The sequence below is a fragment of the Notolabrus celidotus genome, chromosome 3 (genome assembly GCF_009762535.1).
Source record: "Notolabrus celidotus isolate fNotCel1 chromosome 3, fNotCel1.pri, whole genome shotgun sequence".
Taxonomy (NCBI): domain Eukaryota; kingdom Metazoa; phylum Chordata; class Actinopteri; order Labriformes; family Labridae; genus Notolabrus; species Notolabrus celidotus.
Window position 1 is genome coordinate 21,426,409 of NC_048274.1, and position 25,828 is coordinate 21,452,236.

At 45.8% G+C, this 25,828-nt stretch overlaps 1 protein-coding gene across 3 annotated transcripts in view; it reads right to left on the reverse strand.

The window, feature by feature from the left end:
- gse1 (Gse1 coiled-coil protein) overlaps positions 1–25,828 on the reverse strand; it is a 206,324-nt gene that overhangs the window by 9,912 nt on the left and 170,584 nt on the right. For 2 of the 3 annotated variants that reach the window (XM_034679727.1, XM_034679729.1), the window contains 7 exons: positions 19,068–19,265; positions 10,867–11,075; positions 4,783–4,949; positions 3,852–4,052; positions 2,123–2,287; positions 1,617–1,975; positions 869–1,199 (listed from right to left, as the gene is read on the reverse strand). In XM_034679727.1, the coding sequence (XP_034535618.1) occupies positions 869–1,199; positions 1,617–1,975; positions 2,123–2,287; positions 3,852–4,052; positions 4,783–4,949; positions 10,867–11,075; positions 19,068–19,265 (1,630 nt within the window). Of the gene's footprint in view, positions 1–868; positions 1,200–1,616; positions 1,976–2,122; positions 2,288–3,851; positions 4,053–4,782; positions 4,950–10,866; positions 11,076–19,067; positions 19,266–21,475; positions 21,594–25,828 lie in introns of those variants that run through there. The other variant, XM_034679728.1, reaches the window with a different exon arrangement.

Sequence of the window (25,828 nt, forward strand, 5' to 3'; positions counted from 1 at the left end):
AGTAAGGAGGAAAGAAAGGCAGATGGCTGATGGACACTGTCTCAAGCTTCTTTCCAAATCAGACCTGGCGGGAAGAAACACTGCATGACCAGTCAAATTATCAAAGCCTCCCTGTTTGTGTTTGCATTACTGTGTGTTGGTGAGTAAATGTGTGTGTTATCTTCAATCTGCAGCCTGTGAGCTGTGATTGGGTGATTATACCGTAGGGTTACTGATAGCAGGCGTGTGTGTATCTCTCCTGTCCTACCAGTTCAGCATTAACCACAACCTCACTCTGGATTTAAACACAACAACACAAACACAAACACAGGCACCGGCACAATAACAGGAGGGTAAGCAGGGAGCTTATGCTGTGCAAGGTTGAGAGGATTAGCTGAGAATTAGCCTTTGTGTATCTTAGCTGTCCAACTCGCTGCCTGTTTGAAACCCCTGTGAACTACTCATGAAACAGCAGTCATCAGGACCCCTCTTTACGCCCTGCAACAAACCTAAACATAGCTGCCTGTTTGCCCACATGTCAGGCCTGGAAGGAGGCTTGGACAGAAATAGAGTCGACGTGACGCTTCTGACAGGGTTTATCTTTTTTCCAGTCCTGCCTGAAAACAAACTTCTAAAGCCTGCCAGCTTCCGAGGCTTCAAAACACAGGCACAACTGTCCCTGTTGGGCTAGCAGAGGCAGCCAAACACCCCATAAATAGTGTTTGCACAGAGAACACACATTCGTTTTCGTGTGAAAAAGACCCCCGGTGCAGCTTGATTGTTTCAGATAACACTAGAAAAATGCTTATTCCTGGTTATGTGGAAATAAACAGTGCCAAAGATGTCTGATTCTAAATCCCGGCACATGTGGGCTAGACTGCTGTCTTACCTGTGTGAGTCTGTCCTGTGATCTGCTGAGTCAGCTGGCCGACCCAGGTCTAGGTGCTGCTCCAGAACCTGCTGGCGGAATTCAGACACCTGGTACTGACGATCCTCTTTCTCCTGCCGCAGCTTACGTTGCCGGGCCAACCACCTCTCCTCCTCATTGTTCCTCGGACCCAGCAGTGAGGCAGAGAGCCCAGCCCCTACAGCGCCGGGCCCCATGTAGTGGCCGTGGCCTGAAATCAGACCGGGGATGGGATGATGTGCTTGGACCATTGAAGAGTGGAGCCCAGAGGGGACTGGTTTCGGAGCAGGGGGGGCGAGCTCTTTGGTTTTATCTGCAGATAATAGGGAATAACAGTGAGTTTTAGAGCTTGAACTGACAATTTTAGCAGATTATTTAATCCATTCTCTTATAATTAACTCATCCTATAAAGTGTTAGAATGGGGCAGAAGTGGCTGTCACATGTAGAAAATATCAATATTTGTCCAGCCATTTTCCAAACCCCAAAATATGTCCTTCAAAGTGACATAAGAGTAAGAAAACCAGAAAATGTTTGTATCTGAAATGCAGAATGGCACAGCAAACAACGGATTATCATTAAGTGTAGCAAATATATTCTCTCTCAATAAAGGCATCTATAAATCTGCCATTAGTTTCCATTCTAAAGCATACAGAGTGTTTATAGGGGCAAGTGTTGACGAGCAGTACGGCTGTAGCTCAAGGAAGCTACAGGGGCAGAACAGCCACCTACCAGCCCGATTTGGGGTGAGCCTCTCAGGCTTGGTTCGGTCCTCCTGCCCCCTCATGGCATGGAGCTCAGCCAGATAGTGGCTCTCCATGGCCTTGGATGCCTGCAGCTCCTTTTCCCTCAGTGCCCTCTCCTTCTGTCTCTCCAGCTCCTTTTCCCTCTCTCTCTCCTTCTCCCGCTCCCTCTCTCGCTCTCTTTCTCGCTCACGCTCCCTCTCCCTCTCAAGCTCCTTCTCTCGCTCCCTCTCTCGCTCTCGTTCCCTCTCCCGCTCCTTCTCTCTCTCCAGCTCGCGTTCCCTCTCCTTTTCTCGCTCCCTTTCGCGCTCCCGCTCTCTCTGCCGCAGCTCATCCTCCAGCTGAAGCCTGACAAAAAGAGTGGATGTAGAAGGAGAGGTAGAAAGAAGACGTCTGTGAAATTGGAAATGACAATCCTTCATCACAGCACACTGATGAGATCTACTGTGCTGTTACTTTTTGACTGTATGCATATGTCAAATGAAGGGACATTACCTCTCAGACTGCAGTGCTGACAGTGAAGGGTGTGTGAAGTCTCCAGGGTAGCGGACCCCCTGTAGGTGCATGTGAACAGAGGGATGCATGGGGGGTAAAGCTCCCCCTGCTGGTAGCGAGTAGAAAGGTGACCTCAAAGCAGAGAGGCAGAACGGGTCGTCCATCCTGGGAGAAGAGGATTGCAATAAGACAAAACAAGACGAGCGAGAAAGAGAAAGAGTCAGTCTCCCTGTGTGACAGCGCAGCATTCACTTTCATTAACCTGCGTGTGACATCACAGAGTACTCCATCTTTCAGGAAAGCAGCAGAGTCTGTCAGCTAACCTCAATCACCGCCCAGCAGCTAGCAGGAGACTGTGCTGTGCGCTTATGTGTGTTTTTGTATATATGTGTGTGTGTGTGTGTGTGTGTGTGTGTGTGTGTGTGTGTGTGTGTGTGTGTGTGTGTGTGTGTGTGTGTGTGTGTGTGTGTGTGTGTGTGTGTGTGTGTGTGTGTGCGTGTCTGTGTGACATCCACTGCTCATCCCCTCATTAAATCCATTACAGCGCAGTGTGTGATGGGTGCTGCAGTCCTCTGATCTTGCTGGGTTGACAGACCGGAGCATGCAGCCTGTGTGATTGCCCAAAGCAAGCGAGATCCATCTCAGCACACACACACATACACACACATACACACACTGCATGATCTTACACAGTATATATTTAAAAATTAATGTATTTTTAAACAAATACTGCGCTCAGATGTTTTTTTACTGCTTGCATTTCCTCTGCAATATCACTTGGCTGTCACTTTAAGAAACATCAGAACCTGAGACAAAACCTAAATGTCCTTTAAAAGAATAAAGCCACGGTGGTGAGCCAACTGTGCCTTATTCCAGATGTACTCAAAACTCAGTGATGCTTTTATGGTAATTACTCATGCATGAACAAGCTTCAGATAGATTGAGTTAAGAGGTAACCCAGCCATGCTTGATTGTTTTATATTTATATTTTATCCATATGTCAAACCCAGACAGAGACAACGGGTCTTTGTATCGGGAGCGAAGTGTTTTGAAATCTCTCTAAAAACCTGTTTCTGTTTGATGCAAATTCAGCAAACACTAAAGCATCATTACCGCAGCTCTGAAGGTTGTGTATGTCATAACTGCAACCTTTGGCAGAAAAAGTGATGTCAATCTATTTTTAAATCAATCTCTTAAAAGCATTTTGACACAGCTGACCAGGATATTCTCCAACAGAGGCTTCTAAGCAGCACCGTGTCAGATGATGCAGTAAAGAGAGCTTTCATTGAAGTCTCGGGGCACCCACAATGATTAACTCTCAGTGCTCAGGGTGAGAATGTAATTGTTTTAAGTGATACTTGATGGCCTTTGTTTTAGCTGACTTCCTTCCTGCACATGCTGACACTATGACTTTGTTTCATTTTGTATCTGTGTGTGTCACGTTGTCTCCTCTTTAAGCAAAGCTTTTTCTTACTGAACTGACATTTGTCTGATCACGTCTCCCTTTTGCTCAATAAAGCCCCCCGTCCAGTTAATACAGGAATAAAGAACATCAACAAATTGTTTTACCTCTGGGAGTATGAATTCAAGCTCACCTATACACTAATGTGTTTACTGCTGAGTATAAGCCATGCAAAATCTTAGCGTAGTCATAAGCACTCGTTTGCACAATTTGCTCTCAGAAGAAATTAGTGCCCCGTCAACAAAACAAATTATTGCAGACACTCACCTGTATGGCGTGAAGGAGGGGTGGGGCAGGTAGCTGGGGTGGTAGTAGGCAGCTGCAGCAGCTGCAGTGGCAGGGTCCAGGCCCAGGGGCAAAGAGGGCATGCGGAGGGCATCCTCAGTCGTGGCGTAGGGCCGGAAACCACGGAGGTACTCTTCTGGTACCGGACCAGGGGGCACTGCATTAGGCAACTGTCTGGGCAAACTGAAAGAAAGACATCCATAAGGGAACAAAAAAGTAAAGTTAGTCTGCTTGTGTGTCGCAGACTTGTGCAAAATAACCCATTTGCACAAACAAGCAATAAATTCTCATTATCCTCAGCACCAAAGCCAACAAAACTAATGTTTGCAGCAGATGCTTATTCTACTGAGTTTTGTAAAGCCATGAATAATTGATTGTACACTTATATTCAAGCATGTAGAGACTAGAGCAGAAGTGATAAGGGATGTTTGAGTTTGATAGTGATTCAGTGTTAAGATACATATTTTTACCAATATTGCAGCAGATATAGCGAATCATTTTCTGTGATGAAGAGAACATTTTTATGTGGACCTTACACCTAATTGAGAATGGAAATTAAATTTTGTCTCAGATTATTTAACATTATTGTACATTGTCAACCAGTTTTCTATGTATCATCATCTGCTCAGTTGTGGTTTTCTGCAGTATGTGCTCCTGACAGGATTCAGAGTATTGTATACTACAGTAAGGGATCCAGCAGAACATGGTCCAAATAATGACAACAGTGTAGGTTCTGCTTAAAATAGGCGTGTATCTGTATATGTTGAAGTGTCTAAGGACATTCACCAAGTTACATCTGTGACGGGTCTAAATAAGTCCATTATTATCGGTCAAGCTAAAGTAAAACTTTTCAGAATCTGAATATTTTCACTCTGCACATCCAGGGAAACATCCTGAGCGGCGTGTGACTCACTTGAGGGGCTGGAAACGTGAATCCTGCATGACAGCACCGGGGGTGAGACCAAAGGCATAGGGGTTTCCCAGGAGATGAGCAGGGACTGAGGGGCCACCCTTCTCCTGGGAGAGGACACCCTCTCCACCCAGACGTTCCCTGCTGGTCCCACGAGGCCCCGAGTCAGCCTGGAGAAGAGACAGAGAGAGAAAATCTTAGTCATTGTTGGTGAGGACCTGTGACCGTCATGGTTGTCAGTGCTCATGGAGCCTGCCTTTGAGCTGAGAGACGGGGGAAAGAATAAGAAAGAATAGGCCTGTTGATGCTGCAGCAGCCTCCCTTCCTACCTCAGGCACTTTTATCCACTGTCTCACACAAACCACCTCTCTGTAAAAATACACGGATCGACATTTCTCTCTGGGGAGTTCAGGGTAAAATAGAAAAAAAAGCAGGCAGAGAGTGGTAAAAACACGGGCTGACTGTTTTTCTCTAATTGTAAACAAGAGATGTCATCCTTAAGATCGATGAGGATGTGGTAGAACTGGATGTACAACAGCAGGGCTTCTACAGAGACGATGACTTTGATCCCAGCAAAGAGTGTGCGCCTGCTCACAACTTCCACACTTTTACATCTACAGGGAAGACAACAAAGCCCAACAAGCAACATCCCTCTGTCTCTGTTTCTGTTTCTCTTTCTTCCCTCTTCTCTTTCACCTTCCTCTCTCCCTTTGGCAGCAAGCCTGGTCTCACTTATCCAATCCCACAACTAACACACAAACTCACTCTGTAGACACACACACCATTTCAAAGCTACAAAGACACCCTGCTGTGGGAGTGGGAGTGCATTTTTTTTTTTAAAGCTTTGGTTTCCCTTTGCCTACAAATGCAATCGCAGAACAGAGAAACTTCCCTTCTAAGTTGTACGAGGAAATTGTTTATAGAGGGATCTGCAGTCGAGGAGGATTTTCACAGGTATGCTGCGATGTTTATCTCATCTTCTGCAAAACCAGACTTCAAGTTAGTGACAAGGGAATTGCTAGAAAGATGAGGAAAGGATTTATAGAGATGAAGACATAAAGTAGAAGTGCAAGAGGAAAAGGCAGTTCTTGCCCTGCTAAATTAACCTCTGGGCTCCTCGGGACTATAGAGAGACCCTTCAGGAGAACTGTCCCCTCTCTTACAATGCCTCAGCTAAAATAAATCCAATTTGGGGAGCCATTACCTCCCTGCCTCGCTCTGCAGCCACTGACCCAGGCTGACACTGATGTGCTAACATCCAATCTTAAATGCCTCTAATGTTTAGACTCCCCACACCCCCCTTTGTTTCCCCATGGCATCCCCTACCTTCCAGTGGTTTGATTTTACTGTTTGCTGGCTGTTGTTTGTTGCGCTTCACTAAACACTAAGGCCCTCTGCTCCCATCCCTGTAACCCCCCATCCCCCACCACCCCTCTTCCATCCTTTCAGTGCTTTATGAGCACACAGAGAAAGTGGACGCTCCCTTCCAATCAGCAGCCAACTGGAAAAGAGGTTCATATATGTCAAAAGAAGTCAATATCAGATTGTAGCTTGGGAGCCACAAGACGCCAGGCTCTCTGTTTGCCCTTTGCTCTCTATGTCCTTCTTTTTCCTCGTAGCGTTTTTTTTCTTTATCTGCCATGTCGTCCAATATGACAGAAAGCTGATCGGTGGCTGTCTTGAAGCGCAAGTAAAAACCCTCATGATATTTGTAGCAAGCAAGGGGGCCAACACTTATTCACATTTCCTCCATAACCCAAAAGTAATTGTACACTAAGCTGTGTTCAAAAGCACTGTGCCTTTATTTTCTACTGTGCATGCCCTCCAGAGCATTATTAAAATGTTCCGCTACAGGTTCATCTCAACTCAACTCAACTCAACTCTATTTATATAGCACCTTTCATAAATATAAACATGCAGCCCAAAGTGCTTCACAAAATAACAGAGAGACAGAAAACAACAGCAATGGTAAAGTTATAAAAGGCATGATTATAAATAAAATACTATAAATAAAATAAAATCAACATAGTATAATATATAAAATAAGTAAGAGTGGAAAGAGAAATTAAAATAAGGTAGCATTGACAATATCAGATGAATACAGGGAACAAATAAATAAATAATTAAATAAGATAAATAAATGTTAAAGCAATGATTAAAATAATAATAATGCAGTCCAGGGCTTAAAATAAATTACTCCAAATTAAAAGCTAGATTAAAAAGGTAAGTCTTAAAGTTTAGTTTTAAAAACATCAAGAGAGCTCGCCGTTTAAATGTCTAGAGGCAAAGAGTTCCACAGCTTAGGGGCATAAAAAACAGAAAGCTCTCTGGACAGTGATTTTGTGAGACACACGAGGAACATTTAAAAGTTAAATGTTGTTACTGTTGAGCAATGCCTTGCTGGTGATAGGCCCCTGAAAAAAAATTGGAGGAACTGCCTTTTCCTCTTTGTCAGACGATCAATCGGTATAATCACACTAATGACGGCTTTGCTAACCAAGTGACGTGTGACTTTAGAAAAGCTGTCATCACTGCTGGGATAATGTCACTGATGCTCTAAGTTGATGCAATTATTTGTTCAGTGTTGTAGTACTTGAGTCCATGACTCATGGCTAGACTTGAACTTGATGAACCTGACTTGGACGTGGACTTGATTATTGACTGCATTCAGACTTGTGGACTGGAGAAGACTTGGACCTTTTCACAGATAAAGACTGTTTGATTGTGAGCGAGGGCCGGCATGTGTTCACCTGCCGTCTTTTCAGAAACAGCTCGGTAACTGGACTCAGATTCAACTATGTCTTTGTTTAGTGAATCTAACTCAGAAACAATCTTGAACTGTTGGGACTCAAGACTCAACTTAAAGGTTTGCTGACTTGACAACAACACTGTGTTGTGATGTGTGATTAGGCTTCAGTGTCCTGATAAACCATATCCTGGAAGCACTTTGTCTGGGGCTCAGTAATGTGATGGTGTCATCTCGTTCCAAAGAGGTTAAGTGGACTTCAGCGACAGTCCTGTAGCACGGAGTGTCAGAGCAGCCAAGAGACCACACTCAAGCTGCTGCCTCCATCACAGCTGGTTTTGCACTTTGGGGCCATGTGAGACTTGTTTTTATTTACAAGTTTAGTACCTGACATGCTGCTGTTCCTGCAATTCTCTGTGTTTAATCAAACAGAGAGCAAGTTGTCCTTTATTTTGTGTCCCTTTGGACACTAATATGTGTCAGCTTGGTCTGTATTGCCCAACCCTTAATTGTGTGGCACTTAAGTTAAACCAAGCATTACTGGACAGTTTGAATGGAAAAAGAATCTCCTTTGCAAACAATGTTAGAATCAGCCGTATGCCAAAATATTTGTGTGAGCCCTCAAGGACTTGGATTCCACTTTGAATTTGCTCTCTATGTGTGTACACACTGTTAAAAAAAAAATCATATTTTCAGCATCAAACCCTCACTATTTGGTATTTTCCGATGACCAGTAGTTAAAAGGAATCAAATTGAACCTGTGTCCACTATCCTGCGTCATACACACAGTTTGTTTGTGACGGTGGCATGGTTTCATAATCCAGCAATGACTCAATAACTGTCAATTGGTGCTGTTGCCAGACACAAATTACCACTAAAATTGAATCAACTGTTCCATCCCAACAGATTTCACAGAAATCTCTTCATAAGAGAATGAAAAAGAGAGAATGAAAGCATGGTGCTGCTACTTTCAACTGAGAGGCTTCTGCTTCCTGGTTTTGCAATTAATATGTTACTGAGTCTCTTTTACAAACGAGATTATGGAAAAAAGTAGAAGCCTGTATGTAAATTAGAAAGTGTCCATATGCCTGCCATGCTGTTTGTGCCTTTCTTTAGCTGGGTTTGGTAACTCTGTGTGTATGTGTGTGTGCGCGCATGCATGCGCGCGTGCGTGTGTATGTACTGGTGCACATGGAAGAACATGCAAAAAGTGTGGATGTTAGCAGGTCAGCACCTTGCAGCAGCGCATACAACACAAAGACAGAGGCTTCCAGCCCCATTAGAGAGGCACCTTCGTCACTCAGACAAATGCAACCAGCCGTTCCATTTTGACCTTTTACCCTTCCAAAAAAAATCTCTTTTTATTCTCAAACACACACAATTCACAGGCGGCATGCTATAAACACAGTGCACAGTGCACCAATACAAGCTCTCTGCCTCAAAGACTATCCATTAACAGCCATCTTCCTCTGTGTGAGCAAGGCCCCTGTAACTCCCCCCCCGGTAAGGGTGGGAGACCCCACGCATTGTAGAGCACTCGTTTACGCCTCTCAGATGGAGCCATGAATCCAAATTGCCAATTAAAAAGCAATTACAGGCAGCAGCGGGAGCAGACTCCTGCAGTCATTAAAGCAAAATGCCAACGCACTGAGCCCTCCCTCCTTTGCTGCTGTGCCTATCACCCCACCTCTAAAAGACAGACTCATATCTCAGCCAGAGACACACTAATAAACCCTTTTAAAACACAGAAAGCAGGACACACACAGCAATAAAAAGGACCCTTTACAGGAGATCCATGAGGCTCTAACTTTTTTTCTCGGACACCACACAGTTTCATGCTTATCTTAAGAAGAAACAACAGGATGCTCGAAAGCGAAGGCAAAACTGGGTACAAAACTTGGAAAGTCATGGTAGACAAAAAAGGGGGAAAGAAGGAGACAAGGTGCAAGAGAAATGCTAAGCAATTGGCAATGGTCACAAAGCTCCAGACAGTATCATCTTTGTTTAGTCAGAGTTTTATGTTCACTGAAGCATCACCACAGAAACAGGGGACATGCTAGGACGCCAGCTTTGGTGACACATTCCCGCCTGCTGCTGTCCTCTTTCAACCTCATCTCCCTTATCCCCACCAACCTCTCGCCCCCATCACCCCTCCCTTAACCTCCTCATTCTTTGGCTGGGTGGCCTCAAGCGGCCAGAGGCACCACAAACTCAGTGACACCACCTTTCCTGTCAGTGTGACCTCTTGCATACAAACATTCCCCCATGAAAAAAATAACAAAATAACAAGCACAAAAAAACATACATGAGAGTAAGGACAATGTTCACAGGCTGGGTTGGTTATGATACGTGATAATTTGTTTATTTCAAACTTGCCCTGCTGAAGAAATGGCGACCAAGCTGACATCATTGGGAGAGTCCCCCCCCCCCCCCGTTGGGGTTTGGTTGACCCTTGAACTATGGAGGGGTGATTTTGTAAAAGCTATGGCTACAGAAGGTGAGGGTCATGGGGGGTTGTACAGGGGAGAGGACAATGGCCTGAATGCTCCCACACACTGCTGGCTGGCTGACCTACTCCACACTCACCCTTCGCTTTCCCCCCTTCTCTCTCCTTCTCCAGGGACCCGTCAAAGCATCTCAGAGAGTTTCCGCATGTTCCAGAGTGCTGGTTCTACCATGCGTTTGGCCTCCACTATTAGCCCTGAGCTGAGATAAGAAGGCTTAAAGCAAGGCCATAATCCTTAATCCACTCCTTATCAAAGCAAGCAGCTCTCCCTTTTTCTCTCTCCCCTTCTACGTAACAGAGCAGATATGGTGTCAGGGTGACGAGGCAGAGGATGCACTTGACTGCTTGGGTGAAGAGGGACGAGACTGGAGTTGGGCGGAGGGTGAGTTAGGGGGCCAAAGGTTGGGGACCACGGAGGAGGGGGGCTGGTCCAAGGGCAAGAGGGCCAAGTGGGTGGGGGGGCTTGCGGGGGCACAGATGTTAGCTGCCGTTGAAGCTGTCACCTCAACGTCCCAATGGCATCTGGCATTGTTTAATGCAAGGCGGCACGAGGGAGGGGGAGGGGGCATGAGACATGGGAGGACCTGCCAGCTATGGTACATGTGCATATGTCAAGTACATACTGTCATGCTTTGTTGTGTTGCAGGTCATCTCCACAATCCAATAATCCCTAAGGAGCTTGTTGATTCCAAGCAGGAAAGCTACAGAATAACAACATTCAAATTTTGCTTAGATACCCAGCTAAGAGATGGAGATTAAAAAACACTAAAGAGCACTTTGAAAAAGCAAAACACGTCTCCTGGTCAGTATGGAGTGTGTACAGATGTGGTCCTACCTGTCGTCCCTCTGTCCTCCAGAGGCCGTTGCTAGTCTTTGTTGGAGCAATGGTGACTACAGGTGGAGTGTTTGGCACGCTGTGGCCCGTAGGGGGAACCAGAACAGGCCCTGGACCGAGGGGACCCCTCTTAGGCGTACTGACTGGAGAGCTGTGGTTGGTGGCCGGGGATGACACTGGAGAGGACTCACTGCTGATGGAAGATGCAGCTGGAGAATGACAGAGGGAGAGAGAGAGAGAGAGGGAGAGAGGAAAACATAAGTCAATGAAAACACAATATTAGACAAGCTAACAATATGATTTTCTTTATTGATAAAAAGGAAAATGTAACAACAGTAGCTCCCTGTAGCTCATTCACCAAGGGGCTGCAGCTCTACAATGGGAACACATGATATGAACTAACACACACACACACACACACACACACACACACACACACACAGAGGACCAGATGGATGGCCCTAGGCCCCCATTATGAAGTGACAGTGATCAGGATGAGCAGCCCTGTGAGAGTCACACAGCCTTGACATCCAGCACACACACACACACACACACACACACACACACACACACACACACACACACACACACACACACACACACACACACACACACACACACACACACACACACACACACACACAATGCAAGAAAGAACACAGCTCGGCAGTGAACACCCATATTGAATGTATATACAGTCAGTGGCGCTTGCAGCCACACACATTCCCCTTAAACTCCTCCTCTTTGACACTCACACACACAAACAAGCACACACCAAACCAACACACATATACACACGCACACCAACACACATATACACGCACACACACACTCACACAGCAGGTGGTGACGGGCTGGCCCAATGAGCTCCTCTGCTGTGCTGTAGCTGTGCCACATTAACAAAGCCCTCGAGGGAAACCCTGTAGCGTAGGGTCACGGTCTGGTCACATGCCTTGCTTTCCACATATCCTGCTTTCTCCCCCTCTACATATTCAGACCTCTCTTATGATACACTTCTTTTCAGGTACGTATATCTTTTCAGGTACGTATATCATTGAGATTGTATCTTCCTCTTCCTACACAGGCGACCCTCTCTTTTTTTTTTCTTTGTAATGACCACTTTCTCTTCCCTCAGGTTTCATCACCTCTCTCCTTCTTCCCTTCCCTCTCTCTTGTGTTTTAACCTGTTTGCTGTCTCCATGTTTACTCTCCTCTCCTCCCCTCCTTCCCCACTGCTTCTCCTGACAGTTCAGTGTGCTGTATTTCTCCTCGACTCAGACCGGGCGCAGCATTACACAGTCAAACTGGGTCACAACCCTCTCAGTGGGACACACTTTGTGCTGCGGCAAGGACAGCGGGAGGTGTGTGCGTAACGTGTGTGTGCGTGCAGGTAGTGTGGTTTTGTGCATCACTGTGCTTAAATGCAGTCATGTATAAAAGAAAAAAAGAAAGCAGCTGGAACCTCAGGCCACTTTCAGGTCTACTTCCTCTCCAATTATCAACCATCAGAACAAAAAAAACAAAGATCTCTACCCAACCACCATTTCTTCCTTGCTTTGGTTTCCTTGGTAACATAGCCTAACAGACAGCGTCAGCTCAAGGTAGATGTGGAAAGGATATTGAACAATTTCAAACCCCTCATCCTTGCTAATATCACTAAATAATGAAAAGAATCAATAATGTGAATCCAAAATTTATGTGAGAGAGGTGGTGGGAGCAGGGGAGAGAAAGGAGAGGTGGGGAGGACGAAGATGTGTGTGGAAGAGATGGTGCTGATACATGTGAGGTGACACATGAAAATGAAAAATGATGAGCGAGAGGGTGAAAAAAACAGTGAGTGAGAGTGCAAAAGAGGTGCGAGGTGAGGCGAGAGATGGAGCGAGAGGAAAGCAGAGAGATAAGGGGTGCAGATGGGTAAGTGGGTGGCGGGGACAGGGTGCGTGTGTGTGTGGGTTCATTGCGGTGAGCGGGTAGGGGGGGTATCTTGTCTGCACAATGGCAATTAGTGGCCTAATCCCCCCCCCCTCACCTCGGAGAGCCATTACTCTCCCCTGCAAGACTAGGCCAATCAATAGCAGCCCACTCAGCCTGGGGAATGGAGCTACACTTAATACAGCTCTAGTGTCACAGCCTATTCACTCTCCACACACATATTCACACTAACACACAACATACATACACCAGGAAGAGGGGAGAAGAATAAAAGGGGGTGATGGTGGTGGTGGTGAGGAGTGCGTTCAGAGATTCTCAACTGCTAAGCAACAGACCTCTAGACTCCATCGTTTTCCCTCTCACCCCCACCTCTCTTCTCATCTCCTCCTCTTCCATGTAGAGGCAAAGGCAGACTGAAGAAGAGGCAGGGTGGACTAAATAATTAAGAGAGCAGGAAGAGGAGCAGGTGAGGGGATGAAGGCAATAAAACAGACAAGGGCCATCTCGCATCTTCATTCTCTTCTTGCAGAAAAATCTGCCTGCGCTTGTCCACGTCTTAACATACACAAAAAACACACACGCTCACACAGCTATTATTCTTCTATTATTCCCTCCTCCTCCTCCTATTTCACAACCACCACCCGCCCACCACCTCTCCTTAGACCCCAATTCCTTTTCCTTCTGTTCTTCAAACACAGTGCCAGCCAACCAGGCACAGATCTGTCAGACTGAACGTACAATTTCAAAAACACGTTTTGAATAAAGCCGTTTCGAGCACAGGGAAAGATCTGATAAGAGTGGTAACGTGTTTGCATGTGTGCATCTATTTACATCCTCCTTTTGAAAACACAGGAAGTCAAGTGTGTCTGTAAGCCTCTTTCCTTCATCACGCCTCCTCTTGTCCATTTTCAACCCTCCTGCTCTAATTTCCTTTCCTTTGCCCCTCCCTTGCTCTGAAGTGCCATCTGATTGGAAAAAAAAAAATCATATATGAGGTGTGTGATAGGCACCAAGCTGGTGTCCTTTCTCTGTTATGCTCTTCCTCTCCCTTCTGTCTATACACAGAGAAAATGGCCATACGTTCTGGCCCTGCAGGGAGCCAGAGGAGGCAGAGAAAGAGGAGGAGTGAGGCACAGCCTTCGTCCCCAGAGTCTAAAATAGGCTCATCAGCTCTCAACCTGCACTTCATTAGCTGTACTGATTGTCACTTGCTGGGTGTGTGTGGTGTAGTGATGGGGTCGGGTGGGGTGGGGGGGGGGTGATAGCAGAGATGGAAAGAGGGACAGAAGAGGTGGAGACAGAAGGAAAGAGAGAAAAGAAATCAAGCGCTGTCTCAGTCCCAAGCTGTGTGTGATTAATGTGAAGCTCCTTTCTCTATCGCCTCCTCTATTACCAGTCACACTCTCCCAGACTGCCTCCACACTTGACCGCTCAAGCTGAGCCGCACATGGCCACACACACACGCGTGCATACACACACACAGGCACGCACGCACATACACACTCACTCACACAATGCAACTTACAGCAGGAACAAACAAACAAACCAAGCGGTGGTCAGAGGCTGAGGCCAAGTGTCCCTGCGTAGACGGCACCTTTTAGTTCAGCCACTGACCCGATCAAAAAGCTGGAAAAAAAAGAGTCACCACAGCTCTTCAGCAGGCTTTTTCACTCAGTGAGGGAGTCCAGCAGCCATGGCAGTGAATCCCACTGGATCACTAAGCCTTGATAGGAAGAAAACACCACACAGAAATGTTTCAGTGTTGCCAAACAGCCCCTACCAATTCTCTTCCTCCACCACATCCTCTGCCAAAACAGCCAAGCGTGGCTGGCCTCAGCCCTGCCAGGCAGAAGGTGCTCCCCTCCACCCTGCCAACACACCCACCCATACCCTACCTAACCTCAGCCCATTCCTCCTCCTCCTCCACCTGCCTCCCTCCCAGCATGCATTACAACAACATCAGCACTTAATTAAACAGTCCATTTCACACCTGGTGTGCATAGCAGTGCCCAGCCAACCCTGCATCCATATGCCACCCCACCAGCACAAGCCTCAACACCACACACACACACACACACACACACACACACACACACACACACACACACACACACACACACACACACACACACACACACACACACACACACACACACACACACACACACACACACACACACACACACACACAAAATAACCACTGATGCACACAAACACCACACACACCTGCTACTACAGTCTTGGCCACGCACTGACAACACACCACAAAGCCTGTAATCTGCATCACTGGGTTGGGGGGAGGGGAGGAGAACACAGTGTGTGTGTTGCTGTGCCAGCGAGGGGGAAGAAAGACAGTACAAGATGGCGGATGGAAAGCAGAGGAGCAATCCTGTGTGTCTTCTGCTGACTGTAAAAACTGTATATTATGCTTAAATGCTGCTTTGCTACTGAACAGAGCCACAAGAGGTGTAAGGTTGATGTGTTATGGAGAGGGAGAGAGGGGGGGAGAGAGAGAGAGGGAGAGAGAGAGAGAGAGAGAGAGAGGAGGGGGAGTGAAAATTGTTTGTGAGAGTTTCAGGGACAGTCACAGCCTGAAGGGTTTTGCCTTCAAGACACACACACACACACACACACACACACACACACACACACACACACACACACACACACACACACACACACACACACACACACACACACACACACACACACACACACACACACACACACACACACACACACACACACACACACACACTGAGCGCAGCGAGGCTGTGTGAGCTCCAGGCAGGCTCCAGATGGAGAGGTCACAGACACACTGCCCCGCTGTCCCAGCATGCTCTAGGCTCCCAGAAACAAGGGTAGCCTCCGGCCACACACACACACAATCTGACAAACACACTCAGGTTTTCACAAATCTACTAATTACTTCCTGTTCCTCTTTTTTCCAGCCAATTCACTCCATCCATCTTGTACACCTTTATTGTACGGCTCTCTCTGGGCAGAGAAGTAGCGTTTATGTGACCGCAGTCACAACGCTCTGGTGGTGTGTATGAAGAAAATACTGAGAGGATTAAACCCAGGTCTGCCTAATTAATCAGATATCAGCAGGCATGCGTTTTTGTGGCAATGTGTTATCTGTTCAGTGTTCACACACACATGAACACCAACCTGTGTGTTCATGCAAGTGTGCATGCGTGGAGAGTGTGTCCTTTACGCTGCTCTGATGCTCATTATCACTCACCTCCCCTCTTCAGCGCAGCACTCAGTACACAGAGCTGTTCATTATACTCACCACCGACAAGTGACGATGTATGTGTCTGTACTTATGCGTGTGTGTGCGTGTGAATAAGGGTGTGTGGGTTTGTGTATAAACAGCAGCCGTGCTCAGGGTCTTAAATCAGTTCAGCAGCCAGTGGCGGTGATACTAGCACTCAAACCTAACTAATTCCTCCAGGCCTTAGGACACTGAGTCATAGCACCTCATATATATACTGCACTCCTCACCTCAAAGCATCAACCAGAGGGAGAGTCAGAGAGAGGGAGAGAGAGAGAGAAGCTGAGTCAAAGCAGCTAATGAAAGGACAGCAGGCTGCAGCATGCTAAGAAATCATGAGGCTTACACAGTTGCAAAGACAACTGTTTGTGTGTGTGTGTGGGAGTGTGTGTTTGTGTTTGTGTGTGAGTGTGTGTGTGTTCGTGTGTGTGTGTGTGTGTGTGTGTGTGTGTGTGTGTGTGTGTGTGTGTGTGTGTGTGTGTGTGTGTGTGTGTGTGTGTGTGTGTGTGTGTGTGTGTTGCCTATAAATACAGGCTCTGCAGACAGAGAGGTGACTGCAGCTCCAGGGGCTGCATGCCTCTCTGCCCACCCTGGAGCCGGTACTCCTAACACGGGCAGAGTCGTCCCTTATGCCTGATGGCTGACTCACACACGCACAAGCAAACGCACACGCACACACTGTCTCTGCCTCTCACCAGGCAGTTAGTCAGGGAGGCACAGTCAGCATGCAGGCCTCAAAAATAACAAAGGGTTTTTTTTGTTCTTTTAATAAAAAGGTGGTAGAGCTTCATCAGACAGAATGAGGTGTGTGTTTGTATGACAAAGACACAGACGGGAGCTCTCTGCCTCAGTAGATTGAGAATTACAAATAGAACAAATGAGAACTTTTTCTCACCTCACAACACGAAGGAAAAGACAAAATCAGAGGTTATAAGGGGTGATTAAAAAAATCTAACCACAAGAATGTGATCCTTGTGTTCTCAAGCTTCAGAAAACACAAAAAGAGGGATGGCAACAAAGATAAGACAGAAAATCTAATAAAAAGGTCTGAGATAAAATGATAAGGCCAGACTGAACTCTGGAGTGGATTTGTGTTTTTGAGAGATAGTGTTAGAAAGTAATAGGACCGGCATGCAGAGTCAAGGGAGTGAAGAGAGATGAAGGGGAGGAGGATTGAGAGGGAGGTGAGGATAGGTTAGAGCTGAGTTCTCTCTCTCTCTCCCTCTCTCTCTCTCTCTCTCTATCTCTCCCTCTCCCCCTCCCTCTCCCTCTCTCTCTCTCCCTCTCTCTCTCCCTCTCTCTCTCTCTATCTCTCCCTCTCCCCCTCCCTCTCCCTCTCCCTCTCTCTCTATCCCTCTCTCTCTCCCTCTCTCTCTCCCTCCCTCTCTCTCGGTAATAAATCATTTGTGGGGTTCTGGGTCCTGGGCAGCAGTGGGCTGGGGAGTGAGGTATCCAGGGACAGCCAGGAAGGAGGGGACCATCTGATTTAAGAGGCAGAGCAAGGGTGGACAGCTGGGGTAGCTGGGCCTCTCTGTGGCCAAGGCATGGAGCCACACATACATGCACATACAAATCTAACACACACTCAATTAACTCCACAATGACAGTCATGCTACTACGGCCCTCCTGTGTATTTGCTGTATCAGGTTTTTTTTTGTAATGTGTTATTAAAAGATATTAAAAGGTGCATGCATTTCCATGCGAATGTGCTTTTGAGGTCAGTTTTACATCTACCATTCACGTGGGAAATAAAAAAGAAAAAGACAAACATGTCTCTAGCAGCTTTACAAAAATATTAGCATGTATCTTTAAACAGGCATGTTTCAGTCTTAAAGGGATAGTTCACAGTTTCCGAGGGGTCCTGAGAGTTGATAACCACCAGCTCAACCACCTGATGCTTACTTCATATTCATAGAGCTCTGAGAGATGGAAATTGTGTGAAATGTTTTGTTTGCATAGGCACAGATAAAGGCAAATGTACAAAGTGGAACTATAACACCATCATACACACATTGACAAGCGTACATGCACTCGCACATTAAGTAGGTCAGCTAGAGTGGCTCCTCTTCGTCCCAGCATCTCCAGGGACGCCAACTAATTCAATCCTGTGTGGAAATCATCCCAATGCTATTAGCCATTCTGTACTCAGCTACACAATCGGGCAATGCAACATGGAACACACACACCTTTAGGAGCCTCAACATGCAGAAAAAACAAATATACAGCTACACATGTACGGGGTCGAGGGCACCTAATCCATCAGGGTTACAGGCAAAGGTGAGGAGGGTGGATGTAATGATACATTCTGCTCTATAGATTTGGTCCATCATTATTTTTTACAAACAGTAACTAGATAATAGTTTGACCTTATTGCAATATATTTTAGTAAAAAGAAACAGGTGCTCAGACCCAAAAATGTCCGACTTTTTAAGCCTTTTTAATCCAGATATAATACACCTGAATACTTTGTTCCACTACAATAAAAGCTTCAACTGACAACCTTCAGGTTTGCTCAACCTTTCGTTATTCATTTACTGCAGCCCCATGCATGTTTCATAAATGTGAGAAATTTAACAAATTATAATTATATCACTTCCAAAATATACAGCGACTAAAAGGACAACTGATAGTGAAAATGCAGATCCACATCCAGCCATTTTCAAGTCTTAAAATGTTTCCATTTAACTGATTCGCTTTGTCCAAATGGCTTGACAGATCTCAACTGTCCAGTGTCTCTTTATCAAAATGCCATGAAATGATAACAATTAGATGGATTCCCTACGTATCCATGACTTGCAAACCTGGAGCACTGTAACATGACGTCAAACAGCATTTGAGTGATTTCAGTATGACGTTAACAAAAGAAAGAAAAAACTGAATGGACACCATGAGAATATGTTGGATACACCCAAAAAGCAGCCATCCTGCAGACTTTGACCTCAGCGCACCATGAGAGTCAAGCCTGTGTCACACAGCCCCGGTGTGGCTTTACCTCGAGGTTCTTCGGCCTGTTTAGCCAGTTTACGGAGGGCTGCAGCAAATCCAGAGTGAGCAGACTGGTTAGCCGGGCTTCCATTGGCTACGATGGAGCCGTTGAGAGGCGACGGGGTGAGGGGGCTGACCGTCGCCGTGGTACGGGTCGCCGTAGAGATCATTCCTAACGATGGTGACTTTGGCTCATGGCTCATGCCTACAAATAGACAAAAGGGAGGAGAATTGTAATGTATTTATAATAAATACTGCTTTTAAATGAATGAAGGGGGAAAAAAAGTCAGGAGTATTTGAGATGTAAAAATACCTTCAGCCTTACACAAGCACAAGAACCAGAGGAAATATGCAGAGACCGATGTAGACAACTACACGCAAAAGGAATGAGGCAAACAGCTAACACAGAGACAGTCAGGGCAGAGTGTGGTGCTGGGTATGTGTGTGTGACAGCTGGGGTGGATGGGGATTGGTGGTGTGAGGGGCAGAGAGGCTTTGGTTGTACGCCACAGGGTCAGAGGTGAAAGGTTAGGAGGGCAGGTCACTCTTCCCCTTTTTACTCAGAGAGCCCCAGTCTGGCTGCGTCTGCCAGAGGTCCATGGTCACATAGTTTACACAAAACCTCTACTGAGCATGCTCCAACACTCCCATTCTTGGTATTATAGTTACATATGTAAATATATTTATATCCGGTGGCCTCCGTGTTGTAACAAATGAACAAATGGCTCATTTAAAGAAGTATTTCTGACAAAAATTATCCAGATCATACTGAGCTTGATCCAGCTAGTTTTTAATGCGTCTTTGTGAATTCCAAAGTTGAGGATACAGAAACCTACAGTGCAGGTTTAGGCTTTGAAAATCAGAATTTTTAAGGAAAACTAATGCTACTGGAAACTGTTTCCAGCAGCAATAGCGGGAAGAGGTGTTGTTATTTTATTCCCATTTCTAGAATAAATCATATTTTTATAATCACTCAATCTGCAGGCTACTTTGGCACTTCATCACTTCGTCTATAAGACATGAAAAGGTTTCAAAAACAAAGCGAAATCTTCAAAACAAACAGACACAAATGATTAATAACAAACTATGGTAATCTTTACATTTAAGAAGCAGGAACCAGACATTCTTTTACAGTTTTGCTGGAAAATTTTCAAAAATAATCAATTTATTATCAAAATATATGATGATTGATTGACTGAATAATTCTGGTCATATATCTCTGTACAGCTCAAGATTTGTTTGTCTGCGGTCGCTGGTAGAGTTTTGAGGGCGAGGAGTTGAGATGGCTGTCCCTTTCCTTCCTGTTTGTGTGTGTGTGTGTGTGTGTGTGTGTGTGTGTGTGTGTGTGTGTGTGTGTGTGTGTGTGTGTGTGTGTGTGTGTGTGTGTGTGTGTGTGAGTGTGTGTGGAAAGGTGACACCCTGTTGACAGCCCCTCAGTCTGTGGAAACCCTTAATACCAGAGTAGCCTGTGATAGCCCGACATTCTCGTGCAACAAACACACAGATACACACACTTACATTACACACACTACACATTAAGTTTAGACTTACAAGACAGAGAGTAAATTGAGACTAGTGTAGCTTGTGCGCAGCAGAGGTATTAACTGTTACATTGAAATATGCACACCCTCATTCTTAAAAAGAAATCCAGAGAGTAAACTTCCAGAAAACACAATGACTTCCAGGACAAAGACATACCCACCAAAATAAAACCTTCTTACTTTCAGTATATCAATAGTATAATTAGATAAGTAGGAGCTATATCTGGGTTCACCCCAGAGGCTGAGTGAGCTATAAAAAGATCATATTCCCTCCTGAGAGGAGAGCACAGGCACAGCACCCTCTGCTTTAATGTGAGCGTGCATCTGTGAGTGTGTGTGTGTCTGAGTGGACACACACAGTGACAAGTCAGGCATGAGAGAGTGAATAACATTCCCAACACCTCTCGAGTTGTCCTGCCTGTAACCTCCCAGTTACCCAGTGCACTCCGAATGAACCCAGCACACAATTAATAATGGAATCAACAGTGAGTACAGTCTGAACAACACACACAGCACCATTCAGAGTGGCAAACACAAAAAAACACACACTGATTCCCAGCTCAAGTAACGTGACTTTGACCAACTAGCGTACTTCTCCTCTCTCATTGTTTAGAGAAAGTCAGAGTAAGTCAGAGAAGATATACAGGAGGAACTTTCTGCAGCTTACTTTAGAGAAAGAGGACACTAGATTCACAGCCTGTATCAACCACACGCATAAACCACAGAGCAGACACACACACATGCAAGTAACAGAGTGAAAGACAAGCACACAGCTTGACAAATACACACTGAGGCATATATCCGGAGATCTGGCTCTGGTTCATGACCCCCCCACATCCCCCCATAGATTAAAAGCGTGGCCGAAGCTCCTTACTGCACAAAGGAGTGGAGCCGCCTGGATCCCCCATGGCTGCATCTTCATGTCGAGCCCAGCCCCGCACACACCGGCAGCCACCAACAGAACACACACCATCTTCCTGCTCCCCTCTCTCTCTTTCTCTCTCTCGCTTTCTGTCTGTCTTCTCTCGCCCTTCCGTCAACCCTCTCACTCTCTCTCCCTTCCTCCCTGCCTTCCTGTCTCTCTCTCTTGCTGCTGCTCACAAAGACCGTTTAGAGCTTATCTAACAAAGCAACACACCACACACGCTGGCTGCCTATCTCTCGCTCCCCTTTCTCTCTCTCTCTCTCTGTCTCTCTCTCTCTCTCTCTCTCTCTAAGTGAGAAAACAGAAATTCTTAACCTAGCAGCTGCTGCGATGTCACATGACCTCAGCCCCCCATCCCACCCCCTCCCTCCCTCCCCTCTTACACTCTCCCTCTCTCCTCCTCCTCCTCCTCCTCCTCCTCCTCCTCCTCTTCCTCCCCTCTCAACCTATAATTCCTCAGCCATTTGTAGATAACAGACACAGGCATGCATGCCCTGCCAAGGCGAGCTGAGGGAGGGGGAGGGGAGAGGAGAGGAGGAGAAGAGCTCAGGAGGAGAAGGAAGAGAGGGAGGAGGAAGGGGGGGGGGGGGGCTCAGTTGGTCACCACATCTGACCCCATTGCTGGGGAGCGACAGGCAGTGTGTATGTATATAGATGGATGAGGAGGGGGCAGGTCAGATATGTGAGGCGCCCTTCCCATCTTGAGACAGAGACGCAAAACGAAAGAGAGAAAGAAAGAGAGAGAGAGGACATGTCCTGGCCTGTGTCAAGCTCTACAGCGTGAGAGGAAGGCTTTTGTGTTTGAAAATGTGCCATAATTAATTTCACTCAGCTTCATTAGCATAATTGTAAAATTAAAAAAGTCAATACTAAAAAAAGGAAAGTCAAAAAGGAAAGTTAAAAAATAATGACATCCATTCCTCAAAGTACAGTTCCACGCCCCCAAAGAAGTCAATTCAAAACATGTACGTGCAACCGAACCCTTACACACGTGCACACGCATGCACTTGGACTCACAGGCTACGATTACTCAGGGTTGTTATCAGGGTGGAGGAGACTACTGTGTAATAGTGGTCGGGGGTGGCGGACTCAGGAAGAGAGTATAAAGCGTGGGTCTGACTTCCCCTCTGTCCATCCTGCTGTCATTGCATGGGTGTGAATGAGTCGTTTCTTTAGTCATTTCCTCCTTCCGTCACTTGCTGCTTTTTTCTCAGAACAGCGAGCCAGCGAGGGTGATGACAGGGAGAGAGATTATCTTTGGGGGTAAAGCTGCAGGGTGGCCGGTATTGTGCCAAAGGCCACCTCTTGACAAAGCTTCTTTCTGTCGCTCAGGCCATGGTCTGTCTCCCCTGAGAGGACAGAGAGCCACTAAACTCTGCTCTGTCTTTATTGCTGTTTAAAGTCATGAAGATCTCCCTGCTGGATTTAGAAAAGATTGTGTTTGCTTGTATGACGCTGACACAGTATTAGACATTATTATGGCAGGGTATAGGAACTATAAGGGTGTGCAGGGGCTGACGTAGCTTTTACAAAAATGATGCTTGTTCAAGCCAGACTCAAACATCCTTGGTTGGAGTCTTGCTTTGTTGCATGTCATCCCTCATCTCTCTTCCCCTCAATTTTGTCAATGATTCATTTTCTAATTTTCTTAAAAAGCAACATATTTCAAACAGCTACTCAAAGAAAAGTGCAGCTTTACAAGAAAGAAGTGAAAACCTTACAGCTGAGAGCTGCGATAGAAGGAAAATGAGGACTGGTATATTTCTATTTAGCTCTAAAGAACAGCATTGTCAAACACTTCAAGGTACAGAAGAATTAAACCTGCACAATAGGATTAAGTGGAAGTGGATGATAGTATTAAGGTAATGTGGGTGTTAATGGTCTAAAAAGAGAGAGCTTCTCTTCTCAGCATCCACATTTCCTCTCTAAACCACAAAAAAACCCCACACAAGCAGAGTCAAAGCTCTAGTTTCAGAGTAAGTCTTGATACATATGATGATAAGCAACCCCATATGAGTAACGTCTAACAGAATTTCCAGATAAGTGAGCCTGCCTCTGCCTCTTCACATCACTCAGTTAAAAAGCACGCTGCTCAGTTTGTTCGGCGCTCGTTTGACTCCTTCATTCTCCAAAACTTCCAGCAGATGGCATCCTCTTCCAGTGAATCCAAAGGGAGTCCTCTGTGAATGAAACAGCATATGTCTCAGCTCTTTAATCCAGCGATCCACAGAGGAGGAAGAGATTTTGAATGATATTGCTGTGGATTATTCAGAGGACAAAGGCCACATCCACTGGCAGGGTTTAGAGCCTTAATGCCTAGAGGTCTTAGCAGATATAAATAAATTAGATCTTTTGGCACTGGGGCAAAAGCCAAAACATTTCTTTTTTTTTAAGAGTACGTAAGGGTTAAAGGAGTCTGTTACACACCGAGCTTCCTCTCGCAATTAACCCTTTAAATGCCGTTACACCCTCAGGGGAAACAAAACAAAGCCCCCACAGAAAAAAAGGAATGTAGATTACAACAAAACCACACACAAACATGATCCCGCCCATACACACACACACACACACACACACACACACTCACACACTCACTCAAACACACACACACACACACACACACAAAGCAGATTGACTGCTAAATGGCATACAGTAAACACACAGTTTTAACACCCTGCTGGGAGTAAAGCCGATCACTAACTCCCATAGTCAAACAAACACTGACACACTGACACACACACACACACACACACACACACACACACACATACAGAGTTCCACCCTTTTGCTGGTTGGAATGCAGATTACTTTTTCACACACACACTCATGCACGCACTCACGCGCACACACACGCACGCACACACAGGCATATAAAGTAAATCCTCCTGGCTCCTGTATGCTCCGGTCAGAGGGGAGATAATGCAGTGGCAGCTCTGGTGAGTGGTTAATCTTTAACCAGGAAGGGATTTGCCTATCAGCTCGTTAAAACTAGCAGGGCTGTGCTGCTGGTTCATCTATCTGATCCAGACACCAACCTGGCCATGCCAAGTTCAACACAGCATGGAGAGGGGCTATCCTACAATCGACTACCCTTGTGTGCAGCAGATGCCTCCTTTCTATTGGCTCCATATAGCACACATACACCACGTCAAAGCAGCCTGTCTGTCCCTCTGACGAGCATTAAAGATGTCATCATCGTAAACTAGTTGGCTCTACATGTGTGGTTAGACAGACGACTGAAGCCTTGTTTCTAAAAGTCTAACTGCGCTCAGCTTTGAATACTTTTGTAACTCTTTTGAAACGTAGTCTCTGTGGTTTGGGGTTTTGTTCGACTCCTACATTCCCGCTCTTCCTTCTCTCTGACAAATAGCACCCTCGCTGGTTTCTGATAATGTTTTCTTTGCTTTTCTATCAGAGCTGTATTTGCCAATACAAAACAAACATTTACTGCTGCTTCACATCAAATCATCTTAACAGCTACTGGAGGGCTTTTATTGTGAAGCCGCTACAGGAAATTCAGCTCAATTTTCTTATAAAAGTGGATAACTGAAAAGAGTTGGATATGGACATGTTTCTGAGCTCTCCCTCATCAGCTTTCATGAGAAGGGATTTGAAATGAGATCTGTTCAGAGAGAACTGTAGCAGGTGTGTTTACTGCAGACCAGCAGCAACATAAGTAACACCTTTTTTTTAGAGCTCTCTTGCCATAGTTAGGTGGAAACCCCCTCATTGCTTGGATCACAGTTGCTGGTGTTATCACAGCACAGGTATTCAAAATGAAAGCATCACTCAATGAGAAAACAAGGAATACAAGCTTGAACTATTGACTCTGTTGAAATGACTTTAAGTACCTCTGCCTCTCAAACAGGAGGGATTTAGAGTCAGCTTGATGACTACATGTCATCAATAATGGCTGACTGGCTGGCCAGCTAGCTTCAGATGTGCTGACAGAGGGATGAAAAGGATGGAGGAGAATATGTACGATGGTTTTTTTTACAAAGGAATCTTCAGACTACAGACAGGAATGAAAATAAGAGAGTGCCTAAATTACCAGTGAGACAGCGATGTGGATGAAAGCAACCGAGCAAAACAGGATGTAATATGGTTATAACAACCTCTACCACAGACACACTGTTAAGTGCTTCCATGTTAAGAGAGCTTGAAAAAATGTGACTCAGTATAACTCAGTGAGTGACAACAGGAAACACAACTTTACAGCTGATAAATCAACTCTATAGGTGATATAACATTTATATGTAACACTCATGTACTGTACCCACATAAGCAGTAGCTAGGAATGTA